The 20,533-nt window shown below is 38.5% G+C and overlaps 1 protein-coding gene across 1 annotated transcript in view; it reads left to right on the top strand.

Moving 5' to 3' along the window:
* nploc4 (NPL4 homolog, ubiquitin recognition factor) overlaps positions 1–20,533 on the top strand; it is a 68,516-nt gene that overhangs the window by 4,202 nt on the left and 43,781 nt on the right. Inside the window, exons 2-4 of the mRNA XM_028818326.2 lie at positions 12,022–12,102; positions 14,080–14,189; positions 18,487–18,672. Coding sequence (XP_028674159.1) covers positions 12,022–12,102; positions 14,080–14,189; positions 18,487–18,672 — 377 coding nt within the window. The remainder of the gene's footprint in view (positions 1–12,021; positions 12,103–14,079; positions 14,190–18,486; positions 18,673–20,533) is intronic.

Below are 20,533 nucleotides of genomic sequence, written 5' to 3'. Positions count from 1 at the left end.
CAGCTCTGTTGGGATCCGGAGGCGTCATCAGGGGGCGCTGCAGCTTTTCCTTGAGCCCGTGTGGGCGGTTCTTCCACCACACCTGGAAGTGGGGCAACGAGCACCTGAAGCACTTCCGGGTGCTTTACATAAGGGGCCAGCGGACTTGCAAGGAGTGGAGTGGAGGCGGCGGTGGCAGAAGAATAGAGGAAAAGAAGAGAGAGAGAGAAAGAAAGGACTGTGAGCAGTTGTAGTGATTTGTGTGGTGCTGTAAAGCCTTAAAAGAAGAACAAATTTAAAAGTGTGTGCCACACAGGTGACATTGTTATCATATTTACTTCACTTCATTGAAATATATTGATCATCATTATTGTTGATATTAATGATATCAACAATGTTAATGATTAATAGTCTGCCTAGAATATATTCTGGCGTGTTTAATAGTCATTATCTGGGCTTATTCAAACTGTTAATGTTTGCCCTCAGTTTCTGTTTTTATGATGAAGTGGGTGCCAAGTCTAAAGACAAAATTCTTGATTTTTCAGTTATTCTACATCTTTGTCCTCTCCAATATGAGTGAGTAATGACCAAAAGAATGAGAGCGCCAGTACAAGTGGTATAAATCAGGTTTCTTCACAGGATGGCTGGGGCTGACACTTGGTGATAGATTAAGAAGCTCAGCAATCCAGGGTAGCCTCAGGGTAGGAGTCGCTGCTTCTCCAAGTCGAGAGGAGTCAATTGAGTTGTTTTGGGCAGGCTGTAAGGATGTCCTTGTGGAGGCGCCGCCCTAGAGCTGCTCTGGGTACGTCCCACTAGGTGGAGACTTCACGGCAGAACCAGAACAAGTCGGAGGGATCATATGTCTTTGCTGGTGTTGCTCTTGACTTGTCCTCTACAAATTGTGACACACAACCTATTGGCCTGCGTAATCGCTTCTGTACATTGTTTTGAATTGAAATAAGAATGAGGACGCTATGGCCCTAGGGCTATCTTGTCAGGAGTACTTTCATGCTTCAGACCTCCCATTGCATGGACCTAACTTTTTTTTTCCTTCCTGTGTGTACCAGAGTACTTTAAACACACATTTGTATTTTGTTTGGGTCCATCAGGAATGATTTGGCTGATTCTACGTTTTCTGTCATTCCACCTAGTTTAGTATTATGTGCAAATTTGACTAGTTTATTTATATTCCTAACCAGATTATTTATATAGTAAGAAGAGCTGCAACCCCAGCATTGATCCTCACCAATTTTAACACCACCTTATTCTGTATTTTCTGTTTTCAGTTATCCACAAGTATTTGTTCTTCTTGGCTATCTTCTTATATAGGGTGGTCCAGATCTAACTATGCAATTATTGCATTGCATTAAAAGTTGCATAGTTAGATCTGGACCACCCTGTATAATACACTACCGTGGCTGCCCATTTGTCTGTCCTGGATTTTAAATCGCCTGTAGCTCTCAAACTGTTTGAACTATTGACCTGAAATTTGGTACACATGTACTACGTGACGTCTACTATCCGCTTTTGGGGTGATGATTGACCTCCAAGGTTTTTCCCCTTTTTATTTTATTTTATTGTAGAATCAACTCTCCACCGCCCATGTGGCGCATGTGTACAGGCGCCATTCTCATCCCTACCGCTTTCGCCGTCACTTCCTCTACCTCTTCATATCTTAAGTCATTCTTGAGGCAGATTGAAGACGTAAGTGCCAACTTAAGTGAAAAAAATAAGGAAAACGTACTAAATAATTGAAACACAAGCACTGACTTAATCAGTTTTAACACAAAAAGATGTCGACGACCGAATAGAAGAAGCACGCCGCTAGGGTGGAGAATAGAAGAGATGATCAGGAAGCAGCAAGCCCATCAACCTCTGAGCAAATGAATGTTAAACATACAGAGAAAGAGGATGACAACTAGGAACGCTCAAGTCAAGTGTATTCACTGCGCCGTTACTGGTTTCTTTATATTGTTAGTTGATTTCCTCTCAACTATGCTAGATTTTCTTCAGAATATTCTCATCTTGACCTTTTTCATTGTTAAATCTTTCCTTTTCCTCTCTTACATCTCACAGCCATTTGTAATAAGCAATTAATGTAATAAGTTGTGGATATTTTCTTTTTTTTAAATAATAATAATTTACTGATAGATCACACTAAAATAGCATAGTTATCCCTAGGTTCTTTACAAATCAAGATAAACAATAAATGCAAAAAAACAATACAATTTAATATTTTTAAACAGAAGTAAATATTTCTTATAGATTATATTACATGCTCATTGAAGCAAACTTAAATTCTATATAAAATGAGTCACGGTCGCAGAGCTTCAGACAGACTGCAAGAACTTGTTCCATAGGAAAGGCCCAAAAGAGCAAAAAGCTTGGTCACCCATTGTGCACAGTCGTGTCTGCGGAGCAGCCAGGAGGATAGAAGACCTAGAGTGCAAAGAACTAACGGATGTGTAAGTGTTTAGTAAGTCTTGAAGATCGACCACTTAATACATTTCTAAACTAAGAGGATTTTAATAGGTAACCAGTGCAAGGATGATAAAACTGGGATTACTGTATATGAGTGGATTTATAGTTTTTTGTTAAAGATAGATACTTTATTAATTCCAAGGGGAATTAAAACACGTGCAACATTGTTTTGGACGTGCTGTAAACTCAGAATGGTCTTTCCATTGTAATGTGCAAGCTGCCAGGTGGTCAGCACACTGGTTAGTGCTGCTGTAGTAGAACCTGATGGATCTGAATTCAACGTATGGCTTCATCATTCTCACCTTATTTTTCCTGTGCAAGTTTTCTTCATCTGCTCTCCTTTGACATTGCAAAGATGTCCATAATAAGTCAGCTGGTAACGCTGTATTGGCTTGGTAAAACTGCGTGTGTGTGTGCGCGCGCGAATGTGCTCTGCAGTGGACATGATGTATTTGGCATTGAGCCTGATTCTGCTGGAGACGACTGCAATGCCAGGCAGCCTGATGTAGATAAAAGAAGGATGCACTTTCAATTTAGGGAGATTTTGTTGTACAGTAATTCCTCGCTACTTCGCGGTTCACTTTTCGCGAATTCACGACTTCGCGGATTTTATATGTAAGCATATCTAAATACATAACGCGGATTATTCGCTGCTTCGCGGGTTTCTGCGGACAATGGGTCATTTTACTTGCTTCCTCAGTTGGTTTGCCCAGTTGATTTCATACAAGAGATGCTATTGGCGGATGGCTGAGAAGCTACCCAATCAGAGCACGCAGTTAAGTTCCTGTGTGCTGCTGATTGGCTCAGCGACGGAGTGTTGCATTAACCAGGAAGTCTCATCTCACTCATTCATCATTAACGTGCTAATGCTTCAGGGGCCGTGTCCAAGCACCAACAGAAGATGCAAATGATTGCAGAAAAGGTAAAAGTTTTGGATATGTTGAAGGAAGGGAACAGCTACACCGCTGCAGGACATCGATTCTTTTTATTTAAAAAGGAGGAAAAGCATATAAGATCTACGGCCGCAGTGTCCTTTAATCAGGGTGCAAAACGAGTTGCAAGTGGACGTGATAAGGCAGTAGTATGGATGGAATCTGCTTTAGGAATCTTTGCAACAAGGTCGACGATGTCATGACCGCCTACAAGCTGCTACGTGTACTTCGCTATACAGTAAGTGTAAACTTACCTACCGATTTCATATTGCTTAGCAGTTGTCCCTGTTTTTAATAGAGTAAATGGTGGGTTGTAAACAATACAGGGAGGGTTTAAAAACGTCCAAATACACGTTAAATAATTAAATAAATATAGTGTCCCTACTTCGTGGAAATTCAGTTATCGCGGTCGGCCTTGGAACCTATCTCCCGCGATAAGTGAGGGATTACTGTATACCATAAATTATGCTTTAATTTACCATTAAAATATATTTACTTGTTAAATGTTAGGTAATGGGTGCTTAGTGTTGCTGCCTGAGAGCACTTGACCCCCATTCTTTCTCTTTGTGGAGTTTCTATGTTCTCTTTCGTTGTCCTGTTCCACGTGTGAATTTCCTTCAGAGTCTCCAGTTTCTGTTGACCATCCAAAGACGCTGAGGTTACACTGATTGCCAGTTCTAAGCTTGCCCTGCCCGTGTAAGTGTGCGCCATTATTAACTGGCATTCTGCCCAGGGCTTGTTCCTGTTTTTGCATATTGCGGTTTGAATAGGCTGTGGATGTTGGTCTTCTTCTTTCGGCTGCTCCCATTAGGATTTGCTCCGTGAATGTTCCGGAGGCCCTACATGTACCGATGAAGATCTTAAGGATGCTAATGACGCTGCTCTTACCTGGATACAGCAGTGGCATGAAAATATATGATGATGCCACAGCGGATTATCTTTTTCCATAATAAAATAGATGTATGGGATCTTGTATGATTCTGTCTTCTTTAAATTTTTTTTTTTCCTTAAACTCTATAAAAGTTAAAAATATAATTTGTGGATGTCAAATGAAAAGCACTAATGAGTTATGTTTAAAAATATCATTTGAGTATGACAGATGAAAAGCACTAATGTGTTATGTGTGCATGTATTTTTAAATATTTTTCTTTCAACTTTTGGCCCAATGAAAACAGTGTTGGTCCTAGACAATAAATTGAAGTACTTGTATTTGTTTAAAGTTCTTTCTTAGTGTTCCTCCCAGTTTGTGCCTCTTGGCACTACACGTTCATCATGACTCACAGAAATGTAGTTACTCTGCCTCAGAGTCCTACTCAGAATTATTACATTAAAAATTAAAGTGGTTAACCTTGCATTAATGAATGCTTTTGCTATAGGTAATTGGATACTACTGTTACAAAAGAAAGATTAGTTACAAGTACATTCATAATGGTCTTTTTGTGTTTTAAGGTTCACAGAAAAGCCATTGATTCATTAACGGCCTACTTTACTGAGGTCATCGGCTTTTGCTAAATCCATCTCTTTAAATGTTATCTGTTGCACAATAAATGAATAGAGTGTGGAATCCAAAAATGTGTTGGGACAGTAATGGTTACTGGATCTAAATCAAATAAGAGAAAAAAAACATCTTGTTGAAAATAGCAGCCAAAGATAAACATATGGGCCACTTTCAGTCCTACTAGCTTCAGAAACACATGCAGCTCATCTTCAATAAAGTGATACCCACAAGTGGTGTTTTTGTTACTTGAATAGCGGTTATTCGGTAGCCACTTTCTCCCATCCTCAGTCTTTGTGTAGTCAACATTATGGCTTGCTTTATGGTTGACGGGGGTGGACGTCTGTTTTGCTTGGTACACAGAGCTTGGAGCTGCCACCTTAATTTCCCAATGCTTTAAGGAGAAGGGATTGTTTTTGTGCTTTGCCTACGTTCACTGCCAGCCTGTTAATCCGTGAACAACTGCCATGCTGAAGGAGCGTTTTTGCTTATGAGCCAATATTAAGAAAATGTATGCAACACTGAAGCAAAATCAAAAGACATTTGAATATAGCAGAGACAATATGTTTAAAAATTGTTAAAAAATAAATAGAAAAAATCAAAAAATGTAATAATACAATATGTACATCAAAATAAAAATAAAGCAAGTAGAAAAGTACAATTTCACAATCAGAAATGCAGACATGTATACAGTATTGTAAAGGAAATAAAAATTTAATATGGTAGATTGCAGAGCCTGCAATAATGAAGTCAAAGCCGGCATCCATGATAAGGAGAAGAGAGGAGTAGCAGGTGTTCAAAGGTAAATAAAGCGATTAAATGGCAATATCCAAAAAATAACAATAATGACATTTCATTATATCGCACATTTTCATGTAAAAACTGTAGCTCAAAGGGCTTTATGAGGAGTTAGTGAACATTTTTAATCACAAACCAAAAATATATATATATAAATAAAAGCATTTCTAAAACAATAAATACAAACAATAAAAATTAAATTAAAACAGATTACAGAAAAACAAATGAGTAAAGGAAATGGTGGCACTCTTGTGAATGGATTAAAGTACTATTAGCTAAACTGATTTTTTACATCTCTAATGGTTATAACAATAAGTCCTGTGTTTTAGTCAGATAGTTAGAAAGGAGAGCAAAATAAAAATTCCAGACGGCAAGATACTGGAGAAAATGAACCTCCAAGTGTTCTAAATCCAAATGGCTCTTATGGCTGGGTGTCTGAAGAGAATACACCCGACAGGAAAATCAAGTGAAACAATTACACAGTTTCATATTATAATTATTAAAAAAACTGAACTTGTTGAAGAAACATTCTCATAAGGGTTACAAGGTGCATCACAATAATTCTAATACGTTGATCGTAGCTAAATATAAATAATAAGATTTTAATGAGAAATTGAGAGAGATACATACTTTATTAATCCCAAGGGGAAATTCACACACTTGAAGTTGACTACTTGAATAGATGAGTCTCTGTGTGTAAAAATCCATGTCCAAGTAGTAAATAGTAAAAAGTGTCCAGGGAACGAGTCCACATAAAAGAAAGTGGTAGGAGTGAACAGTGAAACAGAGAAAAAGGTAGAAAAATAAAAGTCATACGAGGAGCTGCTGGAATGGCTGCCACTCACGACGGCGCATGAGTCATATCTATTTTATTAAATCAATTGTGATAAACAAAAGAAAATTCAGAAAAGATGAGTAAGGAAATGGGAGTGAGCCTTAAGTTCAGCAGGTCCCCAAGTAAGTAGGAAACCATTTTTATGTTAACATACTCGGCTGTCATTAAGTCTTACTCACCCTTTTCCTTTTTTACATGTTAATAAACGTAAAACTTAACCTAAGTAGTTGAGACATGAACCAGTGATCCTAGGCAAATGAAGGCTAACCCAAAGAGTGGCTATCTGAAAAGTGATCCAGTTATAGATGTGTTATGAAAATTCAAGACTTTTACATCTCGTTTTATAAAAAATCAGGAGTGGTCTGTCCTAGTCTTTCTCGTATACGCAGATATGAGGATGGATACTTGAGTAAACTGCAAGGCAATGATTATTATTTTTATATTCTGTGCATTAAAGAACCATCAAGTCAAATCAAATTAATATTATATTGAACAATTATTATAAGAGTAAATTTGAATAAATCGAACCACGCAGCTGCATGAATAAAAGGTAATGTACCACTTCTGGTTAGCGGGAATAGCCCAAAAGTTGATAGAAATCTACGTTTTGTACTTTATTCTTGTATGCAAAATTTGTTTGTCCTAAGTGAAAGTATACTCAAGTTATCATGTTTATTTTTTTTTTATTTTTTTTTTACACACACAGACAGACAGACAGACGCACAGACATAATTCCAAAAATGGTATTTTCGGACTCAGGGAGGTCTAAAACGTCAAGATTCATCAAAATGTCGACATCAAATCTTTGGCCGATTACATTACTTTCCCTATACTTTGTAATTTAATGGTGAACATTTCTTTGATATAGTGGACATTTACAGCTACCTTGCACATATAATTTGCTACTCTATGCATGACATCTGACATGGGCTTGAAGTTCATACAAGAAAGTGAAGCAGCAGTGTAAGTATTGTACATTGTAACATATGTCAAAGCTTTTTTACATTGTTTCCTGTCACAATTTAATATTACAGGGGGTCCTCGGGTTACGACACAGTTCCGTTCCTACAACAGTGATGTAACCTGAATTTTGGAGTATTTCGAAACACACCCTAGCCTAAGTCACTTACCTATCCTAACACATTTGCAAAATCATAATCTAGAACATAAAAACACAACTAAGCCACAGAAAAAGGAAAAGGACATAAATGTACTGTACTGTACACTGTACTGTAGTAACAGGAAAAAATGAGTGTAAAAAAAATCCTTTTTATTCCTTCTCGTGTCTCAATTTTTTTACGTTTTTATGGGAGTGAGTGTTATAAACTCGAAACGTCGTATGTCGAGATGTTGTAACCCAAGGACCTGCTGTATATGACATTTGTTTTATTAAAATTATTATTTAAAAATCTTTACAACTTTCTATTACATTCCCATTAAAACACCACAAAGGTTTGAAATTGTGGTCAACAAGATATATAAGCACATAACATAGTAATGCTTTTTTTGAATTAGATCTCTATATGTCTTTTAGGATTTGAGAGGACAAAAGAGTAAACATTTACATTTACATCATTTAGCAGACGCTCTTATCCAGAGCGACTTACAACAGTGCTTAGTAGTCTACGACTGTTCTTCAGTCTTTAAGGCTAGGATTAAATCTACTGTCATTAAACAAGTTACCGCTGACCAAGTTGTATACAAAACCCTGCTAGAAGAAAATAGTAAGTTAGTACAAAATTTTTTTATTTTTTTTTTTTTGAAAAAAAAGGGTAGAAAAAAAAGTATGGGGACTTTAGTCCAAGTGCTATTGAAAGAAGTGTGTCTTCAGGCGACGTTTGAAGACAGTGAGGGTCTCCGCTGTTCGTACAGCAAGAGGAAGTTCGTTCCACCACTGAGGAGCCAACACTGCAAAGAGTCTTGATGCATGTCGTCCTCTTCTTTTAAGTAAGGGTGGTTCGAGACGTGCAGTGCTTGATGTTCTGAGACAGCGAGAAGTGACACGCTGCTTGACCAGTGCTGATATGTAAGGTGGTGCAGCTCCAGTTTTGGCCTTAAAGGCAAGTGTTAGGGTTTTGAACCTGATGCGGGCAGCCACAGGGAGCCAGTGCAGGTTCCGCAGCAGAGGTGTAGTGTGCGAGAATTTGGAAATATCAAAAACGAGTCTTGCAGCTGCATTCTGGATCAGTTGAAGTGGTCGTGTTGCCTTTAGTGAAAGTCCAGACAGCAGAGAGTTGCAGTAGTACAGCTTAGAGATGACCAAGGTCTGGACAAGAAGCTGAGTAGCCTCTGTAGTGAGAAAGGGGCGGATTCTCCTAATGTTGTAAAGGAGATATCTGCAGGACCTGGAGAGGTTGCTGATGTGTGGAGAGAAAGACAATTCTTCGTCTAGAGTGACACCAAGACTTCTTGCCGTTTTTGAGGGGACGATAACCGAGTTGTCAAGAGAGATTGCAAGGTCAAGATTCGGAGATGAGTTGCCTCTGATATACAAGAGTTCAGTCTTGCTGGGATTCAACTTGAGGTGGTGGGAAGTCATCCAAGAGGAGATATCAGCAAGGCAGTTTGAGATGCGGGTTGAGACCTGCTGGTCATCGGGTGGAAAGGAGAGAATGAGTTGACTGTCATCCGCATAGCAGTGGTAAGAGAATCCATGTCCAGCTATTACCTTCCCAAGAGAACCTGTGTATAAGGAGAAGAGAAGGGGTCCTAGGACAGAGCCCTGAGGAACACCAGTGGTCAGTCTTCGTGGAGCTGACTGGGAGCCTTGCCAGGCAACCTGGAATGTCCGGTCAGCAAGGTAAGAAGCAAACCATTGCCAGACAATGCTTGAGATCCCAAGACTAGTGAGAGTTTCCAGAAGTATCTGATGGTTGACCGTGTCAAAGGCTGCAGATAGGTCCAGAAGTATGAGGACTGAGGACAGGTTGGTAGATCTGGCTGTGTGAAGGGTTTCAGAGACAGCAAGAAGTGCAGTCTCGGTAGAATGAGCTGCTTTGAATCCAGACTGGTGAGGGTCAAGAAGGGCATTATTAGATAAAAACAAGTTAAGTTGGTTATACACTGCTCGTTCCAGTACTTTAGAAAGAAAAGAGAGCAGGGATACTGGTCTGTAGTGGTTAATATCTGAGCAGTCCAGAGTAGGTTTCTTAAGAAACGTACAAAGAGAAAGACGTACACCGTCACAGGGAAAATGTTCAGACTCCAGGCTTAAGTTCAGCTATGAACCAGCATTGCCATCGTAAAACCTCAAATGATTACTGCTAAATAATTTACAATGCCAGAATTCATGTCTGTTATTAGATTTTTGTGGTGTAAAAGAACAGACTCGACACACATAAAGAAAGGTTTGGGGGCAGCCACCCGTATAATGTTCCTAGCTGCAAAGGTTTTCTTTTTTATGTAACAAGTTGTTGATTGCACTGAGTCCAAGACAGAACTGATCAAGGTTGGAAAAGATGGCGGTTTTAAGTGGTCGGACAGGAAGTGATGTCTTTCTAGGCGCCGGAACAGGAAGTGACGTCCTTCTAGGCGCCGGAACAGGAAGTGACGTTCTTGATTCAGATAAGTTTTCCCGCGGCTGGTCTGTAGAGACAACAGGAGAAGGTTTAGTGCACGCCGCCCCCCCCCCCTGGCCTGCCGTGAAATTACCTTTACTTGGTCCACACAACGTCCCCCTACTCGCACGTGTGTGACAGTGGCATTTAATGGCATTAAGAGTGTTTTAAAGTTACAATTAATGATAGTTACAATAGACAAATTCCTGCTTATTTCCATGAAAATTTTATCTTGTTATTTCACACTTATAGATAGATAGAACTTTATTTGTCACCACGTGAAAATATGGCTTCTTACAGAAAATAAATAAGTACACACAAACACACCCGAATGAATAAAAAGTAAAAAAACGTCTGACTTGCCACCCAAGAAGCCAGAATAATTCAAAAGAGGCCAAGAGCAACAAAAAGTTGCATTTTTTTGGATATCCTGTATAAATGTTGTTGTTGTTGCTCTGAGTGATAATTTTGAATGATGTCCAGAGCTTTTGCATTTTTTAATGATGATTTATCTTACAGCAGAGTGCATATAATTGTGTGCAGGTTTTATAATCCTTCATAGTGTAGGTAAACAAAGCTTTACTTGTCCCTAGGGAGATATTTGTTTTTTTTTTTTATAGAAGCTCATTAAATAAAGTAAAATAAATAAATATACACACACCAGAATGACTAAAGAGAAAGAAAACGTCTGACTTGGCCATCTCAGTCCCAGTGAAGCACTGTGCAGGCATATTGCTGTTGGTATAGAGGAGCCCCAGTCGTGTTTCTTGACACACTTGTTCTGCTGAATAATTTGTTGGCTGAAAGTCCTCAGTGTGTCATAGAGAGGGTGTGCAGCATTGTTCATAATAGCATTCAGTTTTACCTTCATTTTCTCCTCCTCTACTGCCTCCATCCCTGCACTTTCAATTAGCTTGTTGATTCGGTGGGCCTCTCTTGACATGATGTTATCAGCCCTGCACACCACAGCATAGAAATTCGCACTGGTCATCGGTGAGTTGTAAAAGATGTGAAGGATGTAACTACCCACATTAAAGGAACACAGTCTCCTAAGGTAAAAGAGCCTGCTCTGCCCTTTCTTCTATAGTTCCACTGTATTACGAGTCCAGCCTGTCATTGTTAGTGACTTATCTGTAAGAATCCTAATATCTCAAGATGTTTTTAAGGTAATCTTTAACAGGCTTTATCATCTAAAACATTACAATTAAGGAGACTTGATGCTTATTTAACCTACATTTTATCCTCTTGTGATATTTGGTGATGTAAATAATATCTGGCAGCAGTCAAAGTAAGATATTATATATATATATATATATATATATATATATATATATATACATATACATACACTTAAAACATCCCATGAAACTGAAGTGCGACATTATAGTATCTGTGTGTCAATCCAGATGTTATGTCTCTGTCTTTCCAAAAGATGGCGCATCACAAACATTTTTTAGTAATATAATGCATTGCATTTGTCATTCCAGTAGATGGAACACAACAAAACATTAATACTGCTTTAACAAATCCCATTCCAGATGGCATAAAAACAAAGACATATCCATTGTACGGTGCAATGCAAATGTTAACACTGAGGTCTTTGTTCATTACTTAGATTTCAACCCGTCTTACATGGGTAGCACAGCTAATAATAAATGTAGATGAAGATCTGTTGTCACTAAATTCAATATTAATGTGTTAAATTAAACCCTGAATATATAACATTCTGAAACTCACTTAATCCAATTCAGGGTAGTAGGACATTAGCTTTTCAGTATATTTTAAAGCTAAAAAAACAAAGCTCTTGACATTTGATTGGTAAAGATTTTCATTTTTTTTTTTTAGTAAATTTTCATTTTTAAGTTGGTCTTAAATGCTTAAATTCAGTTTCTCAAAATGAGTTCTTTAAGATTCATTTCTCTAACTTTTTTCATCTTTACTTAGATCATTCGAGTTCAATCCCCTGATGGTATGAGAAGAATCCCAGTGACCAGACGAGAAACTGCTGCAACATTTATTAAAAAGGTATGTGACCATTCAGCCTTTTGCATTGCCATTCTCCATACTTCACAATTTGTAACAGATATTATTAATCTGTTTTATTAGTTATCACCATTGTGTCCAGAACACCTCCAGCACTATGCATAGCCTGTGCTCATTTGTAAACTGAATTCACTTCTCCTGTTCAGCAAGTTCTTGTCTGTGAAAAGGTCAAATCAAGTTAGAGTTGTGCAGCATGTATTAAATTTGACACATAATTTAACAAGTAGAAACCTTCTTTGACATGAGTATAAGGGTTTGTGGAATGATTATAGTAGAGTGCTATCATATGCTTATGTCCAGTAATCAATTTTAAGAGCAACTTTGATTCCAGAATATTTAAATGCTTACATATGCCATTTCTTACAGACCCAAGCCACTTTCTCCTGCAGAGTGATGTAAGAATGTGCCATTTCTGCATTTCCTTGTGAATAATATATTTGCAGTAACAGGCTGTTCAGCATGAAGAGGCTTCCCTATCTAAATTAAACCCAGAGACTTTAATCTATATTCAAAAGATTAATGATTGTTGTAATTGGTTCATTTTGATGTTCTGTACTAAGTAGTCTGAAAGTGAGTTACAGCTTAAAGCTTTAACGTTAACAAGAGAATAGATCACTCTCTTGGCTGTTTGTCTAAATAGGCGAACAGGAAGTTTCTCTGGGATTTGTCTTTTTGAGTTGTGCCTGGTAGTGCCAAGATGCTCCAAAAAATTCTCTCACAGCATATGACTGTACCAGATTAGACTACCAAGCTGCCCAGTGTAACATAAACCCTTTGTTGTGCTGTCTGTGGGCTGTGTTTATAGGGCATCAAGCACCCGTTTCAGAACCTTTGAGCCTGAAGACAAGAAAAAAAAATGTTGTTCTTCTCCTTTCAGCTGCTCCAGTTAGGGGTTGCCACAGTGGATCATCGTCTTCCATATCTTTCTGTCATCTGCATCTTGTTCTGCGACGCCCATCACCTGCATGTCCTCTCTCACCATATCCATAAACCTTCTCTTAGGCCTTCCTCTTTTCCTCTTGCCTGGCAGCTCTATCCTTAGCATCCTTCTCCCAATATACCCCACATCTTTCCTCTGCACATGTCCAAACCAACACAGTCTCGCCTCTCTGACTTTGTCTCCAAACCGCTCAACTTGAGCTGACCCTCTAATGTCCTCATTTCTAATCCTGTCCATCCTCGTCACACCCAATGCAAATCTTAGCATCTTTAACTCTGCCACCTCCAGCTCTGTCTCCTGCTTTCTGGTCAGAGTCACCGTCTCCAACCCATATAACATAGCTGGTCTCACTACCGTCCTGTAGATCTTCCCTTTCCCTGTTACTAAGGCTTAAAATAATTTTCCATTTGTTTGAGGAACTGGTGAAAATGGAAAATCACACACCAGAACTTATGGGAGAGAGAACAACCTAGAATCTGAGATAACAAAGATGAATCTGGAAAAGACTAATTTTGAAAAGCTATTGGGCAATATATTTTATCCCTGCCGTCATTTTCCTGATTAAATAGTGATACAGTTGGACTAGGGGCTTTACCTGCATAATGTTGAGGCCTATGGCATTCTCTCTGTTTTATCCTGTTACTGTTGATTTAAGTATATGTGTGTAGGTGTATGTATATTATAAAAATGACAGCATCATAATTACACAAATTGCATTCAGCAGCTGTTTTTGTCTCTGCTCCCCTTTCTCGGTTTAATTTCCTGTTTTTACTGGCATGATGTTCAGGGGCTTGAGTGTAATTCAAACAACAGTTCAAATGAACTTGTGAAAAAAAAATCTGCAATTTATGGGCTAAATTTAACCGCGTTAAATTTAAGTTATGCACATGTTTTTAAATAAAAGCTTGTGTTCAATCGCCTTATTTGGCTCTAAATTCACATTTTAGTACTGGTACTTGAAATATTTGTTTAAAAATATTCAGTAGAAAAATGATTTTTAATCCTTTTTCTGTCTTCAGGTTGCGAAGGAGTTTGGGTTCAATACAAATGGTTTCTCCATTTACCAGAACAGAAACAAAACTGGAGAAATTATTTCCCAAAACAAAACACTGAGCCTCCTCAAGATTAAGTAAGTTCCATGTTATTCTCTTCTAAGATGTTGTCATCTCTGTTCAGGTTTTCAGCCTGAAACCAGAACGCTTTTTAAATTGGATCCTTATGTACAGTGTCTCTGTCTGTCCCAAAGGTGACATTACCTTTTGAGATGTTGGTAAGAAAATGACAATGACTTTAATTGTTGCAAATTTGGAGTTTAGGCCCTATAAATGTTGTCAGGTGCTATGCTAGTAAACCCACCTGAGGAACCAGAATGAATAAGAAGAGGCCAAAATCAACAAAAATGTGCAATTTTGGACATCCTGCAGTTTGTTGTTGTTCTGTGTGATCATTCTGAATGATGCCCGGGGCATTTGTGCATATTTTTTTAGATTGTCTTACAGCGTACAGATATGCATGTAATTGTGCCAAAGTTTTGTAATCCTTCCCAGTGTAGATGGAGCTTTATTTGTCCCATACAGTGCATCCGGAAAGTATTCACAGCGCATCACTTTTTCCACATTTTGTTATGTTACAGCCTTATTCCAAAATGGATTAAATTCATTTTTTTTCCTCAGAATTCTACACACAACACCCCATCATGACAACGTGAAAAAAGTTTACTTGAGGTTTTTGCAAATTTATTAAAAATAAAAAAACTGAGAAATCACATGTACATAAGTATTCACAGCCTTTGCTCAATACTTTGTTGATGCACCTTTGGCAGCAATTACAGCCTCAAGTCTTGTTGAATATGATGCCACAAGCTTGGCACACCTATCCTTGGCCAGTTTCGCCCATTCCTCTTTGCAGCACCTCTCAAGCTCCATCAGGTTGGATGGGAAGCATCGGTGCACACCCATTTTAAGATCTCTCCAGAGATGTTCAATCGGATTCAAGTCTGGGCTCTGGCTGGGCCGCTCGAGGACATTCACAGAGTTGTCCTGAAGCCACTCCTTTGATATCTTGGCTGTGTGCTTAGGGTCGTTGTCCTGCTGAAAGATGAACCGTCGCCCCAGTCTGAGGTCAAGAGCGCTCTGGAGCAGGTTTTCATCCAAGATGTCTCTGTACATTTCTGCAGTCATCTTTCCCTTTATCCTGACTAGTCTCCCAGTCCCTGCCACTGAAAAACATCCCCACAGCATAATGCTGCCACCACCATGCTTCTTTCTCATGGTCTGAGAGTCCTTCAGGTGCCTTTTGTCAAACTCCAGGCGGGCTGCCATGTGCCTTTTACTAAGGAGTGGCTTCCGTCTGGCCACTCTACCATACAGGCCTGATTGGTGGATTTCTGCAGAGATGGCTGTCCTTCTGGAAGGTTCTCCTCTCTCCACAGAGGACCTCTGGAGTTCTGACAAAGTGACCATCGGGTTCTTGGTCACCTCCCTGACTAAGGCCCTTCTCCCCCGATTGCTCAGTTTAGATGGCTGGCCAGCTCTAGGAAGAGTCCTGGTGGTTTCAAACTTCTTCCACTTACGGATGATGGAGGCCACTGTGCTCATTGGGACCTTCAAAGCAGCAGAAATTTTTGTTTGTGCTCTGACATGAACTGTCAACTGTGGGACCTTATATAGACAGGTGTGTGCCTTTTCAAATCATGTCCAGTCAACTGAATTTACCACAGGTGGACTCCAATTAAGCTGCAGAAACATCTCAGCTCAATTTTGAGCTTCATGGCAAAGGCTGTGAATACTTATGTACATGTGCTTTTTCAATTTTCTTTATTTTTAATAAATTTGCTAAAATCTCAAGTAAACTTTTTTCACGTTGTCATTATGGGGTGTTGTGTGTAGAATTCTGATGAAAAAAATGAATTTAATCCATTTTGGAATAAGGCTGTAACGTAACAAAATGTGGAAAAAGTGATGTGCTGTGAATACTTTCCGGATGCACCATAGGATAAATTTGGGTTTTTATAGAAGCTCATTAATCATTCTGATGTGTGCATATTTATTTATTTTTAATGTATTTAAAGAGTAAATAGAAGCTCATTAATCATTCTGATGTGTGCATATTTATTTATTTTTAATGTATTTAAAGAGTAAGAAATCTTGGTCGACACAGTCGCTGTTAGGCATTATGCAGGCATATTGTTGCTGGTATAAAGGAGACCCTGTAGCATTTCTTGACACACTTAATGCTGAATAATATGTTGGCTGAAAGTCGTCAATGCAGATGTGTCAAAGAGTGGATGTGCAGCATTGTTCAGAATGGCACTCAGCTTATTTTTCATTCTTTCCTTAACTACTACCTGCAGGAGGTCCAGAGTGCTTGTTTATTCGATGGCCTGCTCTTTAAAGTGATGTGACTGGCCCAGCAAACCACAGCATAGAAATTCACACTGGCTGTAACAGAGTTATAGAATATGTCAAGGATGTCACTGCTCCCATGAAAACAACACAGTCTGTTATTGATATGGATCCTGACATACTTGTAGCAATGCACCACCTCTGTATCCACTCCCTGAATAGTGAATGTATGTGGAGGCTCTTCAGTGTGGCAGAAGTCAATAACCAGTTCCTAGTTTTCCTGAGGTTAAGTTGCAGACCATTCTTTTCACAGCAAGAAACACAGTTCTCCACCTGACTCCTATTCTCTATCTTATCCCTTTATCAATACAGCCCTTTTGTGCAGAATCACCTGAGAATTTGTGCAAGTGACATGACCTGATGTTACAGTATATTTATAGTTTGAATTGAGATAAGATAGTGTTCCTCACATCAGGCACACAGTCCTTGAGTCTCACAAGCTGTGGCCTACTAGAGAGACAGTGAGTTTACCCCTTAGCAGGGATGGCTGGGTGGTAGGAAGGCACTGGAAAAATCAAAAAACATGATCCTCACAGTGCTGCCAGCTTTGTCCAGCAGATAAATAATTGCACCCTACACTCCCAATTGTTCCCAGACTAATAAGCACTCTTTCTTGCTTCACCTGAGGCCTTTTGAATACGGGGAATGCTCTACTACCCTCTAATGGTTGGGTTAGGACCACATTGACTAGGTTGCTCTCCTTTAGATAGCTGAGGGGCTCTCACTCTGTTTTCCTATCAACTTTCTCTTGGTTATCTTGGTATCCAGCTATTTTTGCACCTGGTTATCCTTGCCTCATGAAATGTGCCTTAAAGATCACTTATTTTTGCACACTGTCCTAAATAAGTATTATCTTTCTAGTTTCCACTATTATTGGATATTGTGTGCTCATCAAGCAAAATATTCCACTGGATAAAGGGCAGTTTTTAAAATCTGTGTAATTTATTGAATTAGCAGTGTTATCCAACAACAAATGACACTGTGAAAATTTAGAGACAATCATTTTTGTTTTTCTTGGTTAGAAGTGGTGTCCACTTTGCACTGCTTTCCAGTAAAGCTAATTTTTTTCCCCCAGTGTCTTTGTTTGCACAAGAAGTGTGCATTTCTTCCATGTCTAAACTGATAGATTTCAAGTACCCTTTTCTGATCTCTTTAGAAATTTCCTTCTATCATAGCATTATGTGCTTGCTGAATCTTTGTGCTGGTAACTTGGCATTAATAGGAAGTGTCAAAATAAGTGAGCTTAGTATTGAGCTGTGTATTAGGCTGAATGTGTTCTGTCAGATGACTTTAATTATTCATTTGACTAGGGAGGCAATTAATCTTTTATACAGTACCAGTTGGTGTTGAATATCTCTGCTCATTAGATAAATGAAATGATTTTTAAAAAGTGTTATTTCTTCACGTGTGCCCATTATTTAATAGTAGCCAAAGTACCTGACATTGCCTGGCTATATTTGTAGAATGGGATAAGGAAAGACAGTAAAGGTTTGTGTGTTTTCTAAATGAAGTCCCTTCCATCATCCACACTGCCTTTCTATCAAGGTCTCTGCTGTGGTCAATCGAGAATTTTGTTCCAATTGGATTGCAGAATTGTAGTAACTACTTTCTGGTAGTTGTATGAACGCTGTCGTGTCTGACTTGTTTGTAGTGCTACAATTACGAAGAAAAGTCAAAAAAGCAAGTCTTTGATTCTCCTTTGTGTTGCGCTGCACTTCCACTCACAATCAAACCTCGGCCAACATGCCCCTGCAAAAGTGCACTACATTCATCATCGATTATTACCGATGACTTATTACAGCCCTAGTTGTTTTTATGTTCTTCTTTTGTTTCTTAAACACTTTTTTGAAGAAAAGAAACTTTGTTGTTTGGGTATACATAGTCTTTCACTAATAGTGTGGTTATTTTTCATTGTGTCTTCCAGTAAAATGACCACCAGACTAAATGTTGGTATTTCTCTCTTTCTCACCCCCTTAGTATTTTACTGCTCTAAGAGATGACCTTATTTCTCCACTCTTTCAGGCATGGGGACTTGCTTTTTCTTTTTCCTGCGAGTGGACCTGGCCCTTCCAGTGAAGTGATGGACATTGTGGTTCCCCAGGGCTCATTACTGCGACCTCAGACTGCACCACAGGTTGCAGAGGATGAGATTGACCAGTATCTGTCCAGGCAAGACGGAAAGATTTACAGGAACCGAGATGCACAGCTGTAAGTACAGTGTTTTTGATTTATAGTCTCTCTATTCTTATTCCGCCTTTTATCATGTTTTTTCCGAGCCAAAATAAATGCAATAGCCCTCCAAAAATAATTCTTTTTTTTGAAATGTCTGATTTCAATTAAAATCCAAATAAGCTTGAAGTATTTCAGAAAACAAAAGCTTGTGAACAGTAACATTGGAGCTGCTTTCATTTAAAATTGCATTCTCTAGTCTATACTCAGAATTTTTCTTTATATTGTTTCTTCATTGAATTAAGGTCTGTTTTTTATCTTGCAATTTCACAATTTCTGTCTTTTGACCGCAATGAAAACTAAGCACTATCACAAAGTCCTGTTTCTGATTCACTGTAGTGTGTTGGTTTTATTAACCAATAACAGTGAGAAGTCAAGCAAAATGACCCCTTTTATTGGCTAACTAGAAAGATTACAACATGCAAGCTTTCGGAGCAACTCAGGCCCCTTCTTCAGGCAAGATGTAATGATACAATTATTTAAATTATTTTATTATCATTACATCTTGCCTGAAGAAGGGGACTGAGTTGCCCTGAAAGCCTGCAATATTGTGATCTTTCTAGTTAGCCAATAAAAGGTGTCATTTTGCTTGACTTCTCACTACATTCATAATGGCTAACGCGGTACAACACCCTAGTACTATTAACCATGACAGTGCAGTCTTGCATTCTTTGAGACATTTTTAAAATATATAGTTAATAATGCATATTTCTACCTCTCTTAATTATACACACAAATTAGGGATTTGGGTTCTTTAAACCAGCAGAGATAGAAAAACAGAGTGTACAGTATTATTAGATAGAAAAAAGTAAAGACTGCATGTGTATTGATTTTTTCGCCAGTGCTTATAGTACAAAACTGGTACACACAGGCTACCAATATTTTTTCTGAAATGTGTTTAGGATTTTGGAGCCGTGTTAACATGGAGTTGTACACTGAATCATTGCAGTTATTGGTGTGCCATTGTGAGTGTACTATAGGGCTTCCAAATGCCCGCAGTTCTGCAGGTATGGATAAGGAGATGCCCATACACTGGCTACCGTTGGGCTTGAGAGACAAATACTATGTGTGCTTTACAAACCTGAACCTGTGTTGTCTGCATTTTAGGCCACAGGAAAGGCAGAAACTTTTCAAGTTAATTTGTATTCTAGTATCCTAACTTGACACACAAAGACACCGAAAAGCGTCATTATTTTGCATGACTTTTAACTCTTTTTTTTTTTTTCTTTTAAAGGAGAGACCTGCTTTTTTTGTAGTCCAAAGTGAGAGTGACTACTACTGTTCTATTTACAAGTAGTAAAAAAGTGCCATTTGCCCAATTAAAGTGTAAATGAGACTTATTTATACCGTGTTGATTCAGTGTGTCATGCATAAAGCCACTCTCGTTATCACATAACATTGATTTTGTGTGATTGATGGCTGTGAATGTTTTATACAATTAAAATGTCACTGTGCATTAGAAGTGGCTCTGTGCAGTTAGCTTTCAAATTGTGGAAAGATTAAAGCATTAAAAAAATGAATGCACAAATATAAAGCAAGGTTTACTGTGAAGTGGTAAAATAATGAATCTAATGAGGCTGTCGTTCTGAAGTCATTTCAATCTTTTAATCTTTAAAAATGTCTATAGCGCAATAGCTTATAAATAATTATTAGGACTTGTTTCCAAAAATGACATTGTGGTCTAAAAAGTGCACGGTTTTCATCCAAAGGGTAAAAATGCACATTGTCAAGCACATTTATGCACTGTTTGGCATTGCATTGTGTTTACCAGAAGACAGAATATTTTCAAGAAGTTTAAACAATTTTCAGAGCTTTTCGAAGATATAGGAGTAATTGCAGA

Source organism: Erpetoichthys calabaricus, chromosome 14 (assembly GCF_900747795.2).
Source record: "Erpetoichthys calabaricus chromosome 14, fErpCal1.3, whole genome shotgun sequence".
Lineage (NCBI taxonomy): Eukaryota > Metazoa > Chordata > Cladistia > Polypteriformes > Polypteridae > Erpetoichthys > Erpetoichthys calabaricus.
Note: the sequence above shows the minus strand (reverse complement) of the source record. Positions and strands in the feature narration are given on the sequence as shown.